This window comes from Myotis daubentonii, chromosome 4 (assembly GCF_963259705.1).
Source record: "Myotis daubentonii chromosome 4, mMyoDau2.1, whole genome shotgun sequence".
NCBI lineage: Eukaryota > Metazoa > Chordata > Mammalia > Chiroptera > Vespertilionidae > Myotis > Myotis daubentonii.
In genome coordinates, this window is record NC_081843.1 from 47300901 (window position 1) to 47317263 (window position 16363).

Sequence of the window (16363 nt, forward strand, 5' to 3'; positions counted from 1 at the left end):
TCAGGTAAAAAGAAATTTTTTGCTACTTGGAGGAGAGGCTTTTTCACACACACACACACACACACACACATCTCTTAACTCCCTACAAAGCTATTTCTAATTGTTTGCTTATTCTGGGTGCTGAATTCTTTCTTAGGTTAACAATATATTTCATTAAAGCTGTGTTGAATTGAAGGGTCGAAAATTTTAGAGCTCAATATAAAAGCCAGAGGAAGCAAAAGCAATTCTGTATTTCAAATTCCAGGTGATTTTCCTACCCTTGTCCTCTTGTCAGTGTCATGAGATGAGGTGTGACACCCCGAAATGTGAAAACAAAAAGTCTGGATCCAAGCCTTCTTGAGTTTTAAATGAACGTGTTTCTAGCAGTTGGTTATGAATCAGACTATTTGTAACAAAGTGGATGTTTGAAGCTGTGTGGGAGCCAAACAACTTCTACACAGAGAGCGGCCTCTTAAATGTTACCAAAGCTTTGCATAGCATCTAAGTGTGGTGCTTTCATAGAAATCATTATAGCTTAGACAAGCCACTTGGCTGACTTGCTTTTCCTGGCTCTTTTACATATATATTCTGCAACTGGCAGTATTACAGTCTCCTGGGAATCCAACTTCCAATAATAATTGTAAAAAGGAAGAATGTAATGCATTGATCATTACAGCCTTTCTTTCTGGTGGCCAGTATTTTATTTATCACATGCGTGGTGATGACAGCCCAAGGTTGAGACCACCTGGGATTCTGTCCTGCTTTTTACCAAAGGCACCAATTACACATTCACAGTAGTTGCCCCTATGTCTTTCTAAAAATTACTCAAGAGGTTGCTACAGGTAAAATGGCTGAATACCCAAAGACTACTTAAAAATCCCAGATAAGTCATACTTTATTTCTACTAGAAAAAAACAGGTAAGGGGCTTCTTTAAATCATTGCGCCAGTTTGGATCAAAGCAGTTCATAGGATCTGCACTTAACCTTGTGGAATGATGGAAGGAAAGCTTAGGCATGTATTCACAGGAAATGTCCAGTGTCTGCCATAATTCCCAACCCAGCCATTCTTCTAACATCTATCACGGGCTACTCTGGATCTCAAAAAGCTATTTCTTTCCAATCGGAACAGAATTAGTCGGTGTGGCACAAAAACAACCTCTCACAATTGTGACTCATAAAACCATGAAGCTAGCATTGTTGGAATAAGACACAGAAGACAAAGCCATAGCAACATGGAGCATTTGAGGGGAAGGGAGGTGGGGGCAGATCCTTTTAGAAAGCAACCACTTCTTCCAGAAAGAGGAGTGCCTGCGAAGTTGAGTTGCAGCTGAAACGTTCATGAGGAAGGCTCAGGACCACTGAGCTGTTTGTGATGGGGGAGAGGCTGATGCACTACCATAAACCTCCCCCATCGGTCACAAAGAGTGTCCCCAGAGTGGACACCTTCTGCCTTTTCCTGCTGCTGTGGGAATACCAAACAAGGGCACTAGTACCTCCTGAGCACCTACAATGTGTCAAACACTCCTAGAGATTTTCACCATTGTGTCGCTTTATCCTCCCAACACTGTGGTTAAATGGCATCATTTTGTGCACAAGGAAAACCAAGGCCCAGAGAGGTTAAGTGATTTCCCAAGGCTCACTCGGCAAGAAGCAGAGATGGGATCTTACCCTTTATCCTCTAAGTTCAAAGGGTCTTCTGATGAATCCCACTCCCATGTTTATTATGTATAGGGCAATCTCCTTCCAGTCTTACAGCCAGCTTGGGAGTCCAATCTCCTGGCCTCTGAGCTAAGGGGATGGGGGTGTCTCGGGTGATGCTTTCCCTAACTGTATTTGTGATGAAAACAGGGCACTCCAGTTCCCTCTTGCCCAGCACCACCACGTCAGATTCGACGGCTCGAGAGGGGTATGAGTCTAGGGGAGGAATGCTGGACTGGAAAGATCTGCTCCATTCACCCGGCAGCACAGACCCTATGGGGGCAGTGTCTTCCCATAATCACCAAGACAAGAAGGGTAAGGCCTTGGAATTGCCTCTTCCTCTGGGGGGAGAGGGAGGGAACGTAGGGAGAACTCTGTAACTGCTTCCAGCAGAATCATAGCAAGATGTAAGAAACATCCAACACGCTATGATTGAAAGCATCTCAAAAAAGACTGCAACCCAATCCTCTTTGCTAAGCTTGATCCTAAATTATTGCCCACGCAAGGAGAAACCACACAAAACAAATAACACAGACTCTAAGCTTCCTCCACCCAAATGAGGTGTGGCTTGGCCCAGCACAGATGCTGGCTGCTGAGCTCCCTCTCCTCCCCTCTCCTGTAATCTGTGGGTCCTCTCTTCCCACCACATTGGAGTGAATGCAGGGAGGGCTTTGGCAAGTGCATGCAAGCAAAGTAAAAGCCCGCTTAATCAGCGAATGGAGAAATAGCAGGGCATGGTCTTTTCTGGCTGGTAGCATCTCTCACTCTTGCCTGGTACTGCTTTTGCATAGAGCCAGGGTCCTGAGACATACTCTCATTGCCTCTAGGACAACAGCTAAAACAAAAATATGTTATTGAACCAAGCAGAATTGCTATGCATGGAAAATGGGAAGGAAGCTGCCCTAAATGAAAGGGACTCTACTGTGAACTGTGCTAAATTCTCCCTGGCTTTCTTTGCTCAACTAGAGACAGAAAATGTCATTTTTTTTTCTTGCCATTTGCTGCTCTGGTAACACAGCCTACTTTAGCTGCAGCTGCAACCAAAGAGGCCTTTACTTGTCCAAAAACACCCGTCTTGTAAATCAGAGACTGAACAGCCCGGTTATGTTGCGAGCTGTTTCCCCCCATTCAGAATTGTTGACTCCTATATGTTTTCAAGAGTCTCACCCAAGCAGGGGTTGGAGTCTCGAGGGCAGACCAGCCGCAGTGAGGGCAGTCCCCATCATGTCCTCCCTCGGGGTTTTCTGTGTACCTATTCCCGTGCACTCGGAGAGGAGGTTTCCCAGGCAGACTTGCATGGGAAATTTCCATCCTTTTTGCATCTCATCTGCTGAGAGTGCCCTGCACGCTGCTTCTCTACATGCCAAGCCAACCTGTGAAGATGTAGCCCTTTTAACTTGTTAACTTGCCCTTAATCAATTTTATTCTTCTTCTGTAACTTCTTATTGCTGTGCCCTGCCCCAAATCTTTTTTAAGTGGCTTTTGTCTCAGCGGCCTCTTTAAGTTGGAGGGATCCTTGCCCTTCCCCTTCCAAGAAAGCACCAGGCCGATCGTGAAGGGACAGACTATCACACAGGCCACAAGCCCCAGCATGTGCCGTGATTTGTTATGTGTGGCTCCAGACCGCAGATGTATTCGTCTTGGCCGGGTTCTCAAGAAGAGACAACTCAGGAAAAAACACTTTGTGTTTGCCCACTGCGACTTTCTAAAAAACCAAACAGCCTTTCCAGTAAAGCATTAAATATGTCTGACCAAATAATCTAGCTGTTGGTTACAATTGTTCTCTTCACTTCACCCGAGACCTGTGGCTTGAATTTTCTCCAATTATTAACTCCCCCCAAGGGATGGAGGTTATCAAAGAGTCCAATTAACACTTTGACATCATTTTAAAATTCGGCATTGTTCATTCTCTTGGGTCTTATTGTGAATATTGACAAAGCTGGAAGCAGTCTACAACTTGTCAAACAATGGTGGCAGAGGTGTGACTGCATGGGTGTTTAACATGATCACTGTTCTTGTGCTATTAACTCCTTGCCTTGCCCTGTCAAATTCGATTTTTGACAATTGTGTATTTGGTGGGGCAAAGACAATGAGATGCTGTGCAGAAAATTTTGGAAGATGTAGCTTTGATGTTCCTTTTACCATGATTTTTATGATTTTAATTTCCATTTTTGCTCTGACTCGTTTTTGTTGAATGATCATGATTTCTTTTGATCTTTTGTTTTCTTTTGCCAAGCACTGTGTGTCGTGACTTGGTGGTGGCGTTACTCTGTTGGAAAAGTCTTGTTTCTTTTCTGACTCACTATGACGTTCCTTAACTTGACCCAATCTGTAATCCCCTGGCTGCTTCCCTTTTCATTCCCTGGCGTGGATGCCTCTGACGTCACATCCTGCGTGTGCAGCATCTCCTGGGATGTGAGAGCTTCCTGGGTTTTCCGAGGGCCTCTGGCAGGTGCTCTCTTCACTGGGTCGACTGTCTCATGGGAATGTGACATTTGTATGCGCCAGCTTTAGGAGCTAAATATACTCTGGAATTGTTTAAAATACTGCACATTTCCCCCACTAAGCAGAAAATGTGTCCGCTGACCCGCTAGCTGAGGAGTCAAATGTCCAATGCCCTTTTTATGTTGGCCACTGGAAAAAACACACACCGGTGAGCAGACTAGCCCACGGCTCTGCCCTGCAGACATGCTGGCCACCACGGCTAGTCCCGTGCTCTGACCCACCTCCTCCTCCAAACAAGTCTGCATTTCCAGAGTATGTTTGCTTGCCTTTTCTTTCTTTTCCTTGCTGTGTCTTTCGTGTTGAGTTAATCCTGTGCGTCCCTCACATTCTGTTACAGCACCGTTCCCAGCCTTGCAACCTGACCCCCTTCTGCTGCCATTGTTCTTAGCCTCCCCCTTTCCAAATAACAGACCCAAGCCCCCTGCCCCTCTGTGGAATGTTCCAAGGCTCTTTCCTTCTCTGCTGTGAGTAGCACTCGGATGTTGTCTGAATATCTAGTCATATTAACAAAGCGTGAGAAGAGACCTGCAAAGCACACAGAAGCATCATCACAGAAAATGAAGTAATTTTCTCGCTCAGTAACTGGCCTTGCCCTTCATTACCCTACTGGCCTTGTCTAATGTCTCTTGTCCTTGCTGCTTTTCTTTGAAATTGCCTGATATCTTTCAAGCCCTGGATTCATTAGTAAAAACACAGCCAACTGCTCTGTTTTATCTCTGGGTCCCTAGATGTCTGGAGCCTCTAAAGCCAGCCCTTTAATCACCAAGTTGATAAATTAGATGCAGCCCTGGCTACTTCCTTCTTAGTTTTGCCACATTTAAAAGTATATATTATATTTATTCTTCCTATAACGATTGAGGTAGTGATCAGTAGTTACAAAGGGGCTCTAATTACATGTAAATAAGAAAGAAAATCCAGTGTATTTTTAGATCTGGCTTGTCTCCCCTCACCACCAACCCTTCCCACAGCAGAAACAATAAAATAAAATAAAAGTTTCTTTTCTTAGGGTAAGCAATACTGAGGATTAATAGTCACTCTTGTGCTTCTTGTTTCTGACCAAAAGTAGCAATACCATAAAACCTGATTTCCAAGAAGACTACAAGATATGGGAGGAAATTAGCCATGTTCAGATCTGCCTAGAGAGCTGTGTAGCATAAATGCAAAATATAAATGCTGACCATTGGGATGCAAGAATGAATCAGAAACAGAAGAAAATCTCCTACTTCAGACTTTATTTTATAGAGTTCTTGTGAGCTCTCAGAAAATAGATGACATAGTCGATCTATACAATGTGCCCATTTGATTGGAAATGCCAGAATTGCAGTATGCTTATTTATTTTGGGAAATCTTTAAAGTGAAATGTTATCACATTATCACATTTCGTCAAGATATGCTTGCTAGAGACATGGAAAAGATATACAAACAGGATTTAAACAAGAAATCAAATGAATAATTCAAACTAAAATGTACAGTAAATGTTGAATATATTCTAATCAATGTACGAGCTATTTGTATAAGCAATTTTTAGTCCGGGAAATAATAGCCTGGTAAGATTCATAAGGTCTATAGAGGATAATGAGTATATTATACACACTCCGTAACAATCCTGAATGGAATTCTATAAATCACAGGGTTTGGTAACAATCCTCTTTATAGTCGATTACTTATTCCCAGAGGCACCTTAGCCCAGAGTAGCACTGCCTCCAGGTCAGACAAGCAGCACCTTACAGGAGATGCGTTAGGGGGCTTGGGGCATCGTGGCTTTCAAGAATCATGTGGTGGAAAGCCACACCACTTCCATTTCTCTTCCCATCTTATTGGTGATGTCAAGGAAAAGTCTGAGTTTGGTGCTTTATCATTAACAAGTCCCTAAACTTGTTCCTATCTCTTTTGACAAGAAAGAATTGGCTTTAGGTTGTGGGCTGTGACTTGGAGCTGGAATTAACATTGTTTTGCTTTCAGTGGATTTTATTATAGCCACCTTTTATCTATGAAAAGTGACACTTTTTCCCATGTCTGGTAATGATATAAAGTTTCCATTTGAAATACATTCTAAAGGTAATTTAAAGAAAATATTAAGTAAATAACAAGTAATTAATATAGTCCATGAGAGTCATTGGTAGCACTAAAATTGGAGTATTGGTCGCTGACTCAGATTTGGGTAACTCTGGCCTACAGTAGTTAAAAGACTCCACCAAGGATTAAACTACCACCAAAACTTTGCTTCTGGCATTTGGAAGAACAAAACTTAATAATCGCTCTACCTTCTGTTGCTGGGCTCTAAACGTTCCAATTACATTATCTAGTGCTCTTCCGATTTCTCCTCCAACTACTAAGCTTTTGTGATTGGCAATGAAAAGTTTGGTCAAGGAGGAATTTAGAGTAAAATGAATTTAAACTAAAAAAAAGAAAAAGAAAAAAGTCATTCTAGGCTTGTTAAGCATCTGGTGAGATTCTTCTCCAGACAGCAGTGAGCAGCCAAGTGTAGACTGCAGCTAGCTGTTACCCAAACTGTGGCCTGGGGTCGAGTTTAACTTTAGCGCTTGGGCTACTTTCCCCATATCTGGAAGGGCTCCTGTATTACAGTGCCTCCCTTGGCCTGGCAATAACCTACACTTGACCCTTCTTTCCCTTTTCCCATTCAAACTTTACCTATTCTGAGTCCCAGACCATTAGAGCCCAGCTTTCCTCATCAACAAGCTTAGAAACCCAGCTTTAAGTGAGTATATTTGATAATAGAACCTAGCCCTGATCGCTCTTCCATGTTAACAAACTCCAATGTTTAAAATCTTATGGGTTGGGGATTTTAAAGCATTCCAGTTCTCCCGATGAGGACAGTGATTTCTTAGCTCCCATCAAGTCATGTGTAGGTAATTTTCTGTGCAGAGCAAACTATTGCTGATGACAGTAATAAAGGAAGGAACATAAGCTTCTCTTCTTTTCCTGACTCCTTCACTTGGATCTGATTTTCTCTGCCATTTCTTCAGTACGATCACAATAACAACAAAAAAATGTTTTCTGAAGCTTCTCAGACAAAATGTATTACTGGCTCCACAGCACAGCACTGGATGCCAGTAAGGAGGTAGAGGCCATACTAGGGATAGACATAGTTCCTGTCCAAGAACTATCAACCCGCCAGACGGATGAAGCACACACAGACTAGGAAACGCACCAAAAAGCTTTTACGACCACCACTGTCTTTGTGAACAAGGCAAACCTGTGCACAGCAGATTTTAAAAAAAGATATTAGACAACTTGGCCAAACACATCAAGGACACAGGGCTTGGAAACCATTTTTCAGCCCCTTCTCTTTAGTCCTTCCCTGTAGCACCAGTATTATAACCGTCATATATCACTTGACAGGAAGAAGAAAATGATGGGTGTTTGGGATAGGGTTCATATTTAAAATTGCTGTAGAAATGCTGGCAAACGCAGGCCTCTTTTTTTTTTTAACAGTCTGAACTTGAATTAAAAACACACACAGCTTTAACTGGTTTGGCTCAGTGGATAGAGCGCCAGCCTGCGGACTGAAGGGTCCCAGGTTCGATTCCGGTCAAGGGCATGTACCTTGGTTGCAGGCACATCCCCAGTAGGGGGTGTGCAGGAGGCAACTGATCGATGTTTCTCATCAATGTTTCTAACTCTCTATCCCTCTCTCTTTATCTCTGTAAAAATCAATAAAATATATTTAAACACACACACCTAAGCCCATGATAGTGTGCATAGCTTTTTTAAGTAAAACTTCGTATCACAGCCATTTCTAAATGTGATGGTTGAACAGGGCAGTCTTAGAGAATTCAGAGAAAGGGCTCTGCCTGATGAGAAGGACTACCTAGTGGGAGGGGCAAGGAGCTGGACTCCCACCCAACAATTTGACCATTAACTGAACCAGTTAGGAGAATGCATGCTTAGGGCCCAGGATACCAAGATGGGAAATCGATGGCGATTGTTCCAACAACCCTTTTGAATTAGAGTTCATTTATTTCTGTTCTTGAGGGTTAGAGGAAAGGTATCCTTCAAAGTTCACAAGAAATTTGGTATCTAAGTGGCTATTGTTGCTGATAATGAAAAAATAAAATACAGTTCTTGAAATTCAGTTCATTAGGATTTTCTTTCATTTGTAAATTATGCTATACCTGGCCCATAAAGGTTTAGTATTATTTTTATTACTATCTGTTAAACTATTTTAGTCTCCAAAAGTTTAGAGTGGGTCTAAAGAATATTTGTAAGAATCATTAGAAGCACATTACTTGGGGGTAGGAGAGTAGGACTGCTAGGTAAAATACAGACTGCCCAGTTAAATGTGAATATTAGTAAACCATGAATAATTTTTTAGTGTAAGTATGTCCCACATATTAAATGGGACATACTTATACTAAAATATTATTGTTTGTCTGAAGTGGGAATTTAACCAGGTGTTTTATATGTAGTTGCTGCCTGGCAATCCTATTGAAGAGGTTCCTGTTAACTTATTCAGTGAGAATATAAGAGCTAATCTCTAGATTACACTTGCTCTTTAACCCTTAGAATAACCCATATAAGAGGAATTAAAGTAAAAATTTAATTCTGTGAAAAATATTTAATTTTTCACTAAAAGTTATGGGTTTGAAATATAATAACTTAATTATCACTGAAAGTAGGCTTTCAAATGCCAGTTTTAAGTAAGGGAGGCTCAGAAATCAAACCATTCCTAAACAAAGGCATGGTTAAAACTTTTAGTTCTTTCTAATTTTATTTAACCTCAGGTTTTGATCAACTATTATATTATTCATCTTTTTTTTCCTTCTTTGTGTGGCTGTTCTGTTTTTCCATTTCTCATTTCCATGGCTCTGGAGGGGATGAACTGGGATCCAAAAGGCACTACAGAATAATAATTTAATAATAGTGACAATAACACTTAAAGAAAAGCAAAACAGCATCCTTCCTTCATGTCTTTCTTCATACACTCAGCAGACATCCGACAAGTCTGTGCTGTATATAAGCCTTATGCCGAGTGTTACAGTGGACAGTGAGCAGGGGATACACACACGTGACCTCCTGGCTAGCCAATGAGTCAGAGTGAAGTCTGAGAGTAAAAGAATTAAAGGAAAGAAGGGCCGGCCAGGGCTGAGAGAGGATAAATGGAGGTGCAGCTCATTGCAAGTTGAGGACTAGGTAAGGCAGTGATGGCGAACCTTTTGAGCTCGGCGTGTTAGCATTTTGGAAAACCCTAACTTGACTCTGGTGCCGTGTCACAGATAGAAATTTTTTGATATTTGCAACCATAGTAAAACAAAGACTTATATTTATTTTATATATTTAAATGCCATTTAACAAAGAAAAATCAACCAAAATAATGAGTTCACGTGTCACCTCTGACACGCGTGTCATAGGTTCGCCATCACTGAGGTAAGGTCTTGCAAAGTTTTGAGGGAAAAGGGGAAAGGACATTCCAAGTTAAATAAGTGATATGACCAAGACACAAAGCTATTAAAGCACAGAGTATAATGACAAAGAGGCAAGTAGCATGCTATGATGAGCATGATGAAGTATACAGAGGGCCAGAATGGGAACTGAGGTTGAAATGATAGTACGGAGCACCGTGCCAAGGGGTCCTGGCTTTATCTGTAGGCAGTGGGGGGTAGGAAGGTAGATGGATGGAAAGAAAGGGACAAAAGGAGGAAGGAGAGCGGGAAAGACAGAGATCCAGAGACTGATAGGTGACAGATAGTCATTGAATTGATGATTCCATTTCATGAGGCTCTAGCATATTGATTACATATACACAATAAATGTGGGACATGAAATTTTGCTTCAGTTTTGGATCTGAGGGGTCTGCACATCACTGGCATTTTCCCAGGAGAGCTCTGGCCAAGCTCAAAGCTCTGTGCTAGGGGAAGCCGCAGCAAGCTTCCCGTGGGCTTCCCTGTCACTTTAAAGCACTGGGGTGCACGGCCAATGGCGGACTTTTCATCCAGAACAGATTCTGAAACCAAGGAGACTGAGAAAGTAATGGTAATATAATCCAGGGTGCCACCATTTATTTTTTCCATATTAATAGTTCTTTGTCACCTACTGGGAAAGGAATTTATTGGCAGCCTCTGACTTTTCTCCGAAAAACTGGGGAGAATGATATTCTGAGGTCAGGAGCTAGGCTTTCAAACAGATGACGTGGGGATTTCCCTGTGGCTGTGCTGGGAGGAGGGACGAGGACTAGAAGCCCAGGTAGAGGCTGACATTGTTCTTCCAGCAGCTGGGGCAGAGACGCTGATTTGATCTAATTAATCTTGTGTCCTCTTGACAACTTGCTGAATTTCTCTAAGGTCTTGATGAGATTATTGTGGAAAGGGTAAAAGAGAAAATAAGTGGTCAGCCATGTAGAAAATGGTTTCATCTCCCTGTCTAGCTGAATCTGCACACCGGTATTTAAATTTTCTTTCTAGAGATAACTAATTAAACCTATTTTCACCTAACAACCATTTTTCTTTTTTTAAAAAATGGACTTAAATTATGATTATGGTGACTGGAATTTTCTCTTTTAAAATCAGCAACTTAAACTTTAGGGTATTTTTAAAAAATCAATTCACCTTCTAGAGGTGCTTTATACCTTTACTCCACAGCCACCTTTTCAAGCCATATCACCACTGACTTGAATTCACTTTGCCCCTTCCCTCCCTTTTCCTGAAAAAGCTCTTTATTTCCATCCTCTCCCATCTTATGCACAAACACACACCAGGATGACAAAGTTTTCTGACAGCCTAATGGAACTTTCAAGGACTACAGGGACGAGGTTAGGCACGATCTTATTAACTGAACATCTGGTGTAGTTAAAAATTTGCTCTTTAACTAGTTCAACTGCACTGTGTTCATCTAACATTTGTTTTGTCCTAACAGTAAAACTGTGAAGTCATTTGTATTCAGAATCATGTATAATAATGGAAAAATAACATTAGCTTTGTAATAAAACTTTCTGATAGCCTCACTTCCTAGTGTTTAAAAAAAAAAAAAAAAAGGTTTGTTACAAGTCTTACTTTGCACACCTCCCTGCTCCACAGGCAAAGGAGTCTAACAAGGCAACACAGCGGAAACCAGGACATTTCCTAAGGACATTTTCTCTTGTCTTGACATTATACATGAGAATGGCCTCGGAAGCGGCAAGAGCCGCTCAGAATACATAATTCATGCAGTTGCCACAGAGAGAAAGAGGACAGAGGAGCTGTGTTCTTGTGCGGGTCCCAGGGAGATAGTACAGGCTGTGCAAGTAATCGGGAAAGTCCTGCAAAGCCAAGGAGCCGTGCTTAAGGCCTGGCAGGACCCACGTGAACCGCGTCAGTTGTCAATTCCCCTGCACCCTAAATTGCTGAGGGGCCCTGAAGTAAGCTCATGAGGTGTAGTTGAAGATTTTCAAAAATAATGGGATGCACAGTAGATGGGATCTTAATCGGTGTCAGGAAACTCATTATGAGCAATGTGAAGGTTTGTCATCCTTAATTAATATTTCTTCAGCTCTTGGTAGTCTACAGCCTGAAAAGTGTCCTTGTAAAAAGATTCATTTTTAATGGGATAATAGGAGTTTCCCACTCCAATTATTTTCAAATTTCATATTTCTTTAAAGGATGCATTCTTTTTCCAAGATGTGCCTGCAATTACACGTCTTCACTGAAGACAGGGCAGTCATGATGAACTGCATAGAAATAATGGAAATTCAGTGTAGTCACCACTGACAGTGCTTTATTAGGAGGGAAAATGATGTCAAGAAATTTATAGGGCAGCAAACCGCATTATGCCTAACCTTTTGGACATATTAAAGCTTGTCATTTCTAGTCTTACAGCTTCTTGTTATTCATAAATAATAGATAACACTGGACACAATCATCTGACATTTGTTGAGGTAATAAATATACCCTAAGTGCTGATGGGTCTTGCACTCTGTGATTTAAAAGCACACAGCAGAAATTTAATGTAATTTAAAATGTCTTATATAATTCTATGGATTTGCAGATTCAGTTCAACTCAGCAGATCTGTAGGCACTGAGCTCCGATGAGTGCACTGTTTTGCTAGGCATTTTTATTATTCTAAAGCAGGACCTTAACGTGGGGAATGAACCATGAACTCAGGTCCCTCCTTCGATCCAGAAATATAAAGAAAAATAATCTTTCTGAGTTTCTTATTCTCTTGCCCGATCGTGCAGAGATAGGGAGAAATGCTGTTTGATGGCTGTGTGTTGTTGAGTGGAGTTGATTTCGAGGTGATGAGGTGCAGGCCTTTAAAGAAGGTTGGTTTATTCAATAGTGGGATTCTGCTGCTTCTCTCCCTGGGACCCAGTCCTGACGGGGCTGATCTAGTTTAGGACCTCGCTGAGGGCCCCTGTGACAGAGTTGGGGAGCAGCCAAAATTTCCCTCCGAGTCTCCACGCTGGGACAGATAGAGACCACAGGCATTTTCCCAGCAGCTTTGGGCTCTGTTACAGGGGTAGCGGCACGGTATTTTAGGCTGTATGTCAAGCTTCTGTCCGGTACCAAGGGGAGGTGTTAGGGATTTGCCTTTCCAATACAACCACACCAATTTTTGTGTTCTTTACCAGAATAAGGTAACCACAGTGAAGAAATTGTCATACATGAGAACCACCAAAGATTCATACTTTCAACACCAAGCAAGGCTGCATTTATTCATGTAAAATCTGCTTATATACTGCCTGAGTGGTGTGTGAGGTTGGACTTTAAAGCTAAAGATGTAGATGCATTTTCTGGAATACTATTCATGTCCGCGTTTCTCAAGCTTTTGTGAACGTAAGAGTCATCTGGAGGCCTTGTTAAAACCCAAATTTCTGAATCCCAACCTCAGAGATTCTACCTCTGGGTAGGACCTAGGAAATTGTGTTCTAGCAAGTTACAGGTGATGCTGATGCTGAGTAGCCCTGATTTAGAACAATTTCCCAGTTGCTATATTCTTATTTACAGTCACTCTCCAAGATTTTGCTGTATTTTTAAATCCTTATTTTCCACTCTTGGCTATCATGAACCCTCCCAAAGTGTTGCATTAAAATAGTCTATCTTGGACCCTGTCAAAGGCAAGTTGATGTGTCACAAATTCTAGAAACACTTCCCTTACATTATTAATTGAGCATTAACACGTGTCCTGCCAACACCAAGTGCTTTAGATGCATTCATTTACTTAATCTATTTAATCCTTCCAACAACACTTATCTCATAGCCAACACTACTGGGACTTAGAGAGATCCAGTAACTTACCCAAGGTCACGCAGCTAGTTACTTATAGAGCCAAGACTTAAACCCAGGTCTTTATGACCTCAAAGTTTATATTCTAAACCATTAACACTCAGCCTCATCTATGACCTAGGTCCTAAGAACTATATCTCTAGAAAGTTTAAGTTGTCAGTTTTAGGATTTTCCACAGATCTGTTTCCTCATATTTATTTTATCTTTGCTTTGTAAAGGAAAAAAAAACAAAAACAAAAGAAAGCCTGAAAATTATACAAAGAATTGCCTGAATTTCACAATTTTTAAGGATATCCTCTGCCCCATTTTGTAGCTTTGATGCCATGTGAGAGAACAAAGGAAAAGATGGGACCCGGAAGCTGGACAATAGAAATGCTTTGTCTAGTTTCAGAAATGAGTTAGATATTGGGTTTCCAGTGTTATTAGAAAGAAAACCTCTAAAAGAAGGGAAATAAGCCATACAAATATTACTAAAACTTTGCCCATCTGAAATAACTGTTACCTTTACAAAAACAGTGACAGTTCCAACACATGTCACCACAGACCAACATTCCAGGACCTGGCTTTTAAAGTTAACTTATCATGACTCCCTGTCCAGCCTCAGTCCCAGCTCTGGGGGTAGCACACCCATCAGCAGCGCCAAACCTAAAACACTGGGGCGGAGGAGGAACCGTGAACTGAGCACTCCTGTTGGCACAGAGCGGGAAATGAAGCTGTTTCTCCCCTAAAAAATATGAAGTCAAACGAGTTTCATGCTCATTCTTCCTGTGATGGCCTCCCACCAACAACAAAACGCATCCGTTTCAAAAGCGATAGAACTGGAAGCGGGTCCATCTGCAGTCAACCACACAGTAAGCACTATTGCAGTATGTAAATTATTTAAAAAACAGCTTCTGAGCTGAGGTTATTAAGCAGCCAGAAAGCTGCTTTTACGTTGGCATGGTCAGTCATTAACTTGATCATCTTGAAGACCATGACCCCTCCCAGCATCTAATCTTCAGCCTCCTGTTGGCACAGAGGGGGAAAAATATCAAAAATAAAAGGAAAGGGAAAGTTTGAGTTATAAAACCCTGAGCCCATTTCCATGGCTGCTGGAGTTTCAGTTTATCCCTAAGCCATCTGGTTCACATTATCCCGTAAGACAAGAAGAAGGCTGCTTCCTGCCCAGATAACCACAGAGAGCTCCCACTGCGCTTTCAGTGTGGTCATCAGCACTGGCGGGTGTGGCTTTGAGGCTGAACTGCCTGCAGTTCGGGCTTCTCCCCCTACGTATTTTCTTCCCTCCTTAATGGGGATCACAGCGGGCCCTCTGTGGTTAGTGGCCATGATGCTTGGCCCAGGGTCAGTTCATTCATACCGCCTTGCCGGACTGTGAGCCTGGCATTTGGTTGCAATAAGATTTTCAAACAAGAAAAACTGGGTTGTTAGATTCCATTCAACCAAGTTGTTATGAGGATTTCAAGGAAATTGTAGGTTTGCCTTACTATAAAGCGGAATCAAGAGTCTATTTTTAGGGGATCCTACCGCAGGGCTTTCCTTGGTGTTTTGCCATCTTTCTGAGCTCGCAGACCCAACACGGAACCCCACTCTGGCTCGCAGTGGAGGAAATGTCCATCCTCCTCTCTGCCTTTGCAGATTTTTCTAAAGGACACAGAGAGGCTTTGTTGTCTTTGTGGCTACCAGGTCCGATTTACACAGATGCCTATTAATCACTTCACTATGGAGACAGACACATCCATCATATCACAGCAGCTCTGAATCAGGCCGTCCCATGAACACTGAGGGGAGCGTATGCACTTAACCATTTCGAGGTACTGGCTGCCTAGGTCTCATAAACTTAGCCAGGTAACTGGGGACAGATGGATGGGCTCTTTTCTGGTGTTTAGCGTAGTAGATGCAATTGATTTTATGTGGGGGTTTTTGTTTGTTTTGTTTCATTTTTTGAAAGGACAGATAACATTTACACCTATTTCTGTCGTATGCAAGGGATAAGTATAGTTGAAGACCGTTTTAATTTTTAAAATAGTAGTAATAGATTCAGGTAGACTAGCTGTGCTTTTAATGCAAAGGTATTGACTCTTTGAAGCCAGTTTTTCAATAATGGATTCAAGCTAGAAAGGAGACCCTTAATTGCAGGCAAATTAACCGAGAACTTTCCTTCCAAAACTGGCATGTCTTCTAAATATCTTTTTTAGTTACTCAAGGCTTTCACAGCTTGCTTCCAAATGGTGTTCAGTTCTCTCATTTTCCCTCTACAAATACTCATTCACTTAAAGTACTTATTTAACAGATATTTACTGAGCACTTTTATGCCTGGGACTCAGTGGTAAATCTCTCACTCCTAGAGCAGCCTAGGTGAGAAAAACAAACATAAAGCAAGTAGCATATAGTTACGATTTTAGGATTGAGAAGTGAAGAGTTCAGGACACTTGTTGGAGGAAGAGCGGACCTAGTCTGAGGGATTTGGGGAAGGTGAGCAAGGATATTCCAGACAGAGAGCAGCCTGTGCGAAAGCCCAGGAGAATCACAGCGCAGCACAGTTCTGGTTACCCAGGGCAGAAGAGACCAGAAGGGATTGAGACCTTTTGCCACTAATGAGCACAGCATTCCTCTTTTCCCTCCATGCCTTGTTCTTATTGCTCTCTCTTCAGCTGACAACCTATGCATTTTTTTTAATCCTCACCTGAGGGTATGTTCATTGGTCTTAGAGAGAGGGGAAGGGAGAGATAGAGAGAAAGATAGACAGAGAGAGAGAGGAGTGAGAGAAACACCTATCAGTTGCCTCTCCTATGGGCTGGACTGGGGATTGAAATCCACAACCTAGGTATGTGCCCTAACCAGGAATCGAACCCACAACTCTTGATGTATGGGACGACACACCACCCAACTGAGCCACCCCGCCGGGATGACTTCCTATGCATTCTTAAGACTTAGCTCGAATGCCTACATAAAGCCTCCTACA

General features: G+C 42.0%; 1 protein-coding gene across 5 annotated transcripts in view; it reads left to right on the plus strand.

The window, feature by feature from the left end:
* The window catches only part of SEMA6A (semaphorin 6A), a 128546-nt gene that overhangs the window by 104138 nt on the left and 8045 nt on the right, over nt 1-16363 (plus strand). For 3 of the 5 annotated variants that reach the window (XM_059693832.1, XM_059693834.1, XM_059693833.1), the window contains one exon: nt 1828-1992. The exons of the other annotated variants lie outside the window; for them this stretch is intronic. In XM_059693832.1, coding sequence (XP_059549815.1) covers nt 1828-1992 — 165 coding nt within the window. The remainder of the gene's footprint in view (nt 1-1827; nt 1993-16363) is intronic. 5 annotated transcript variants of the gene reach the window in all.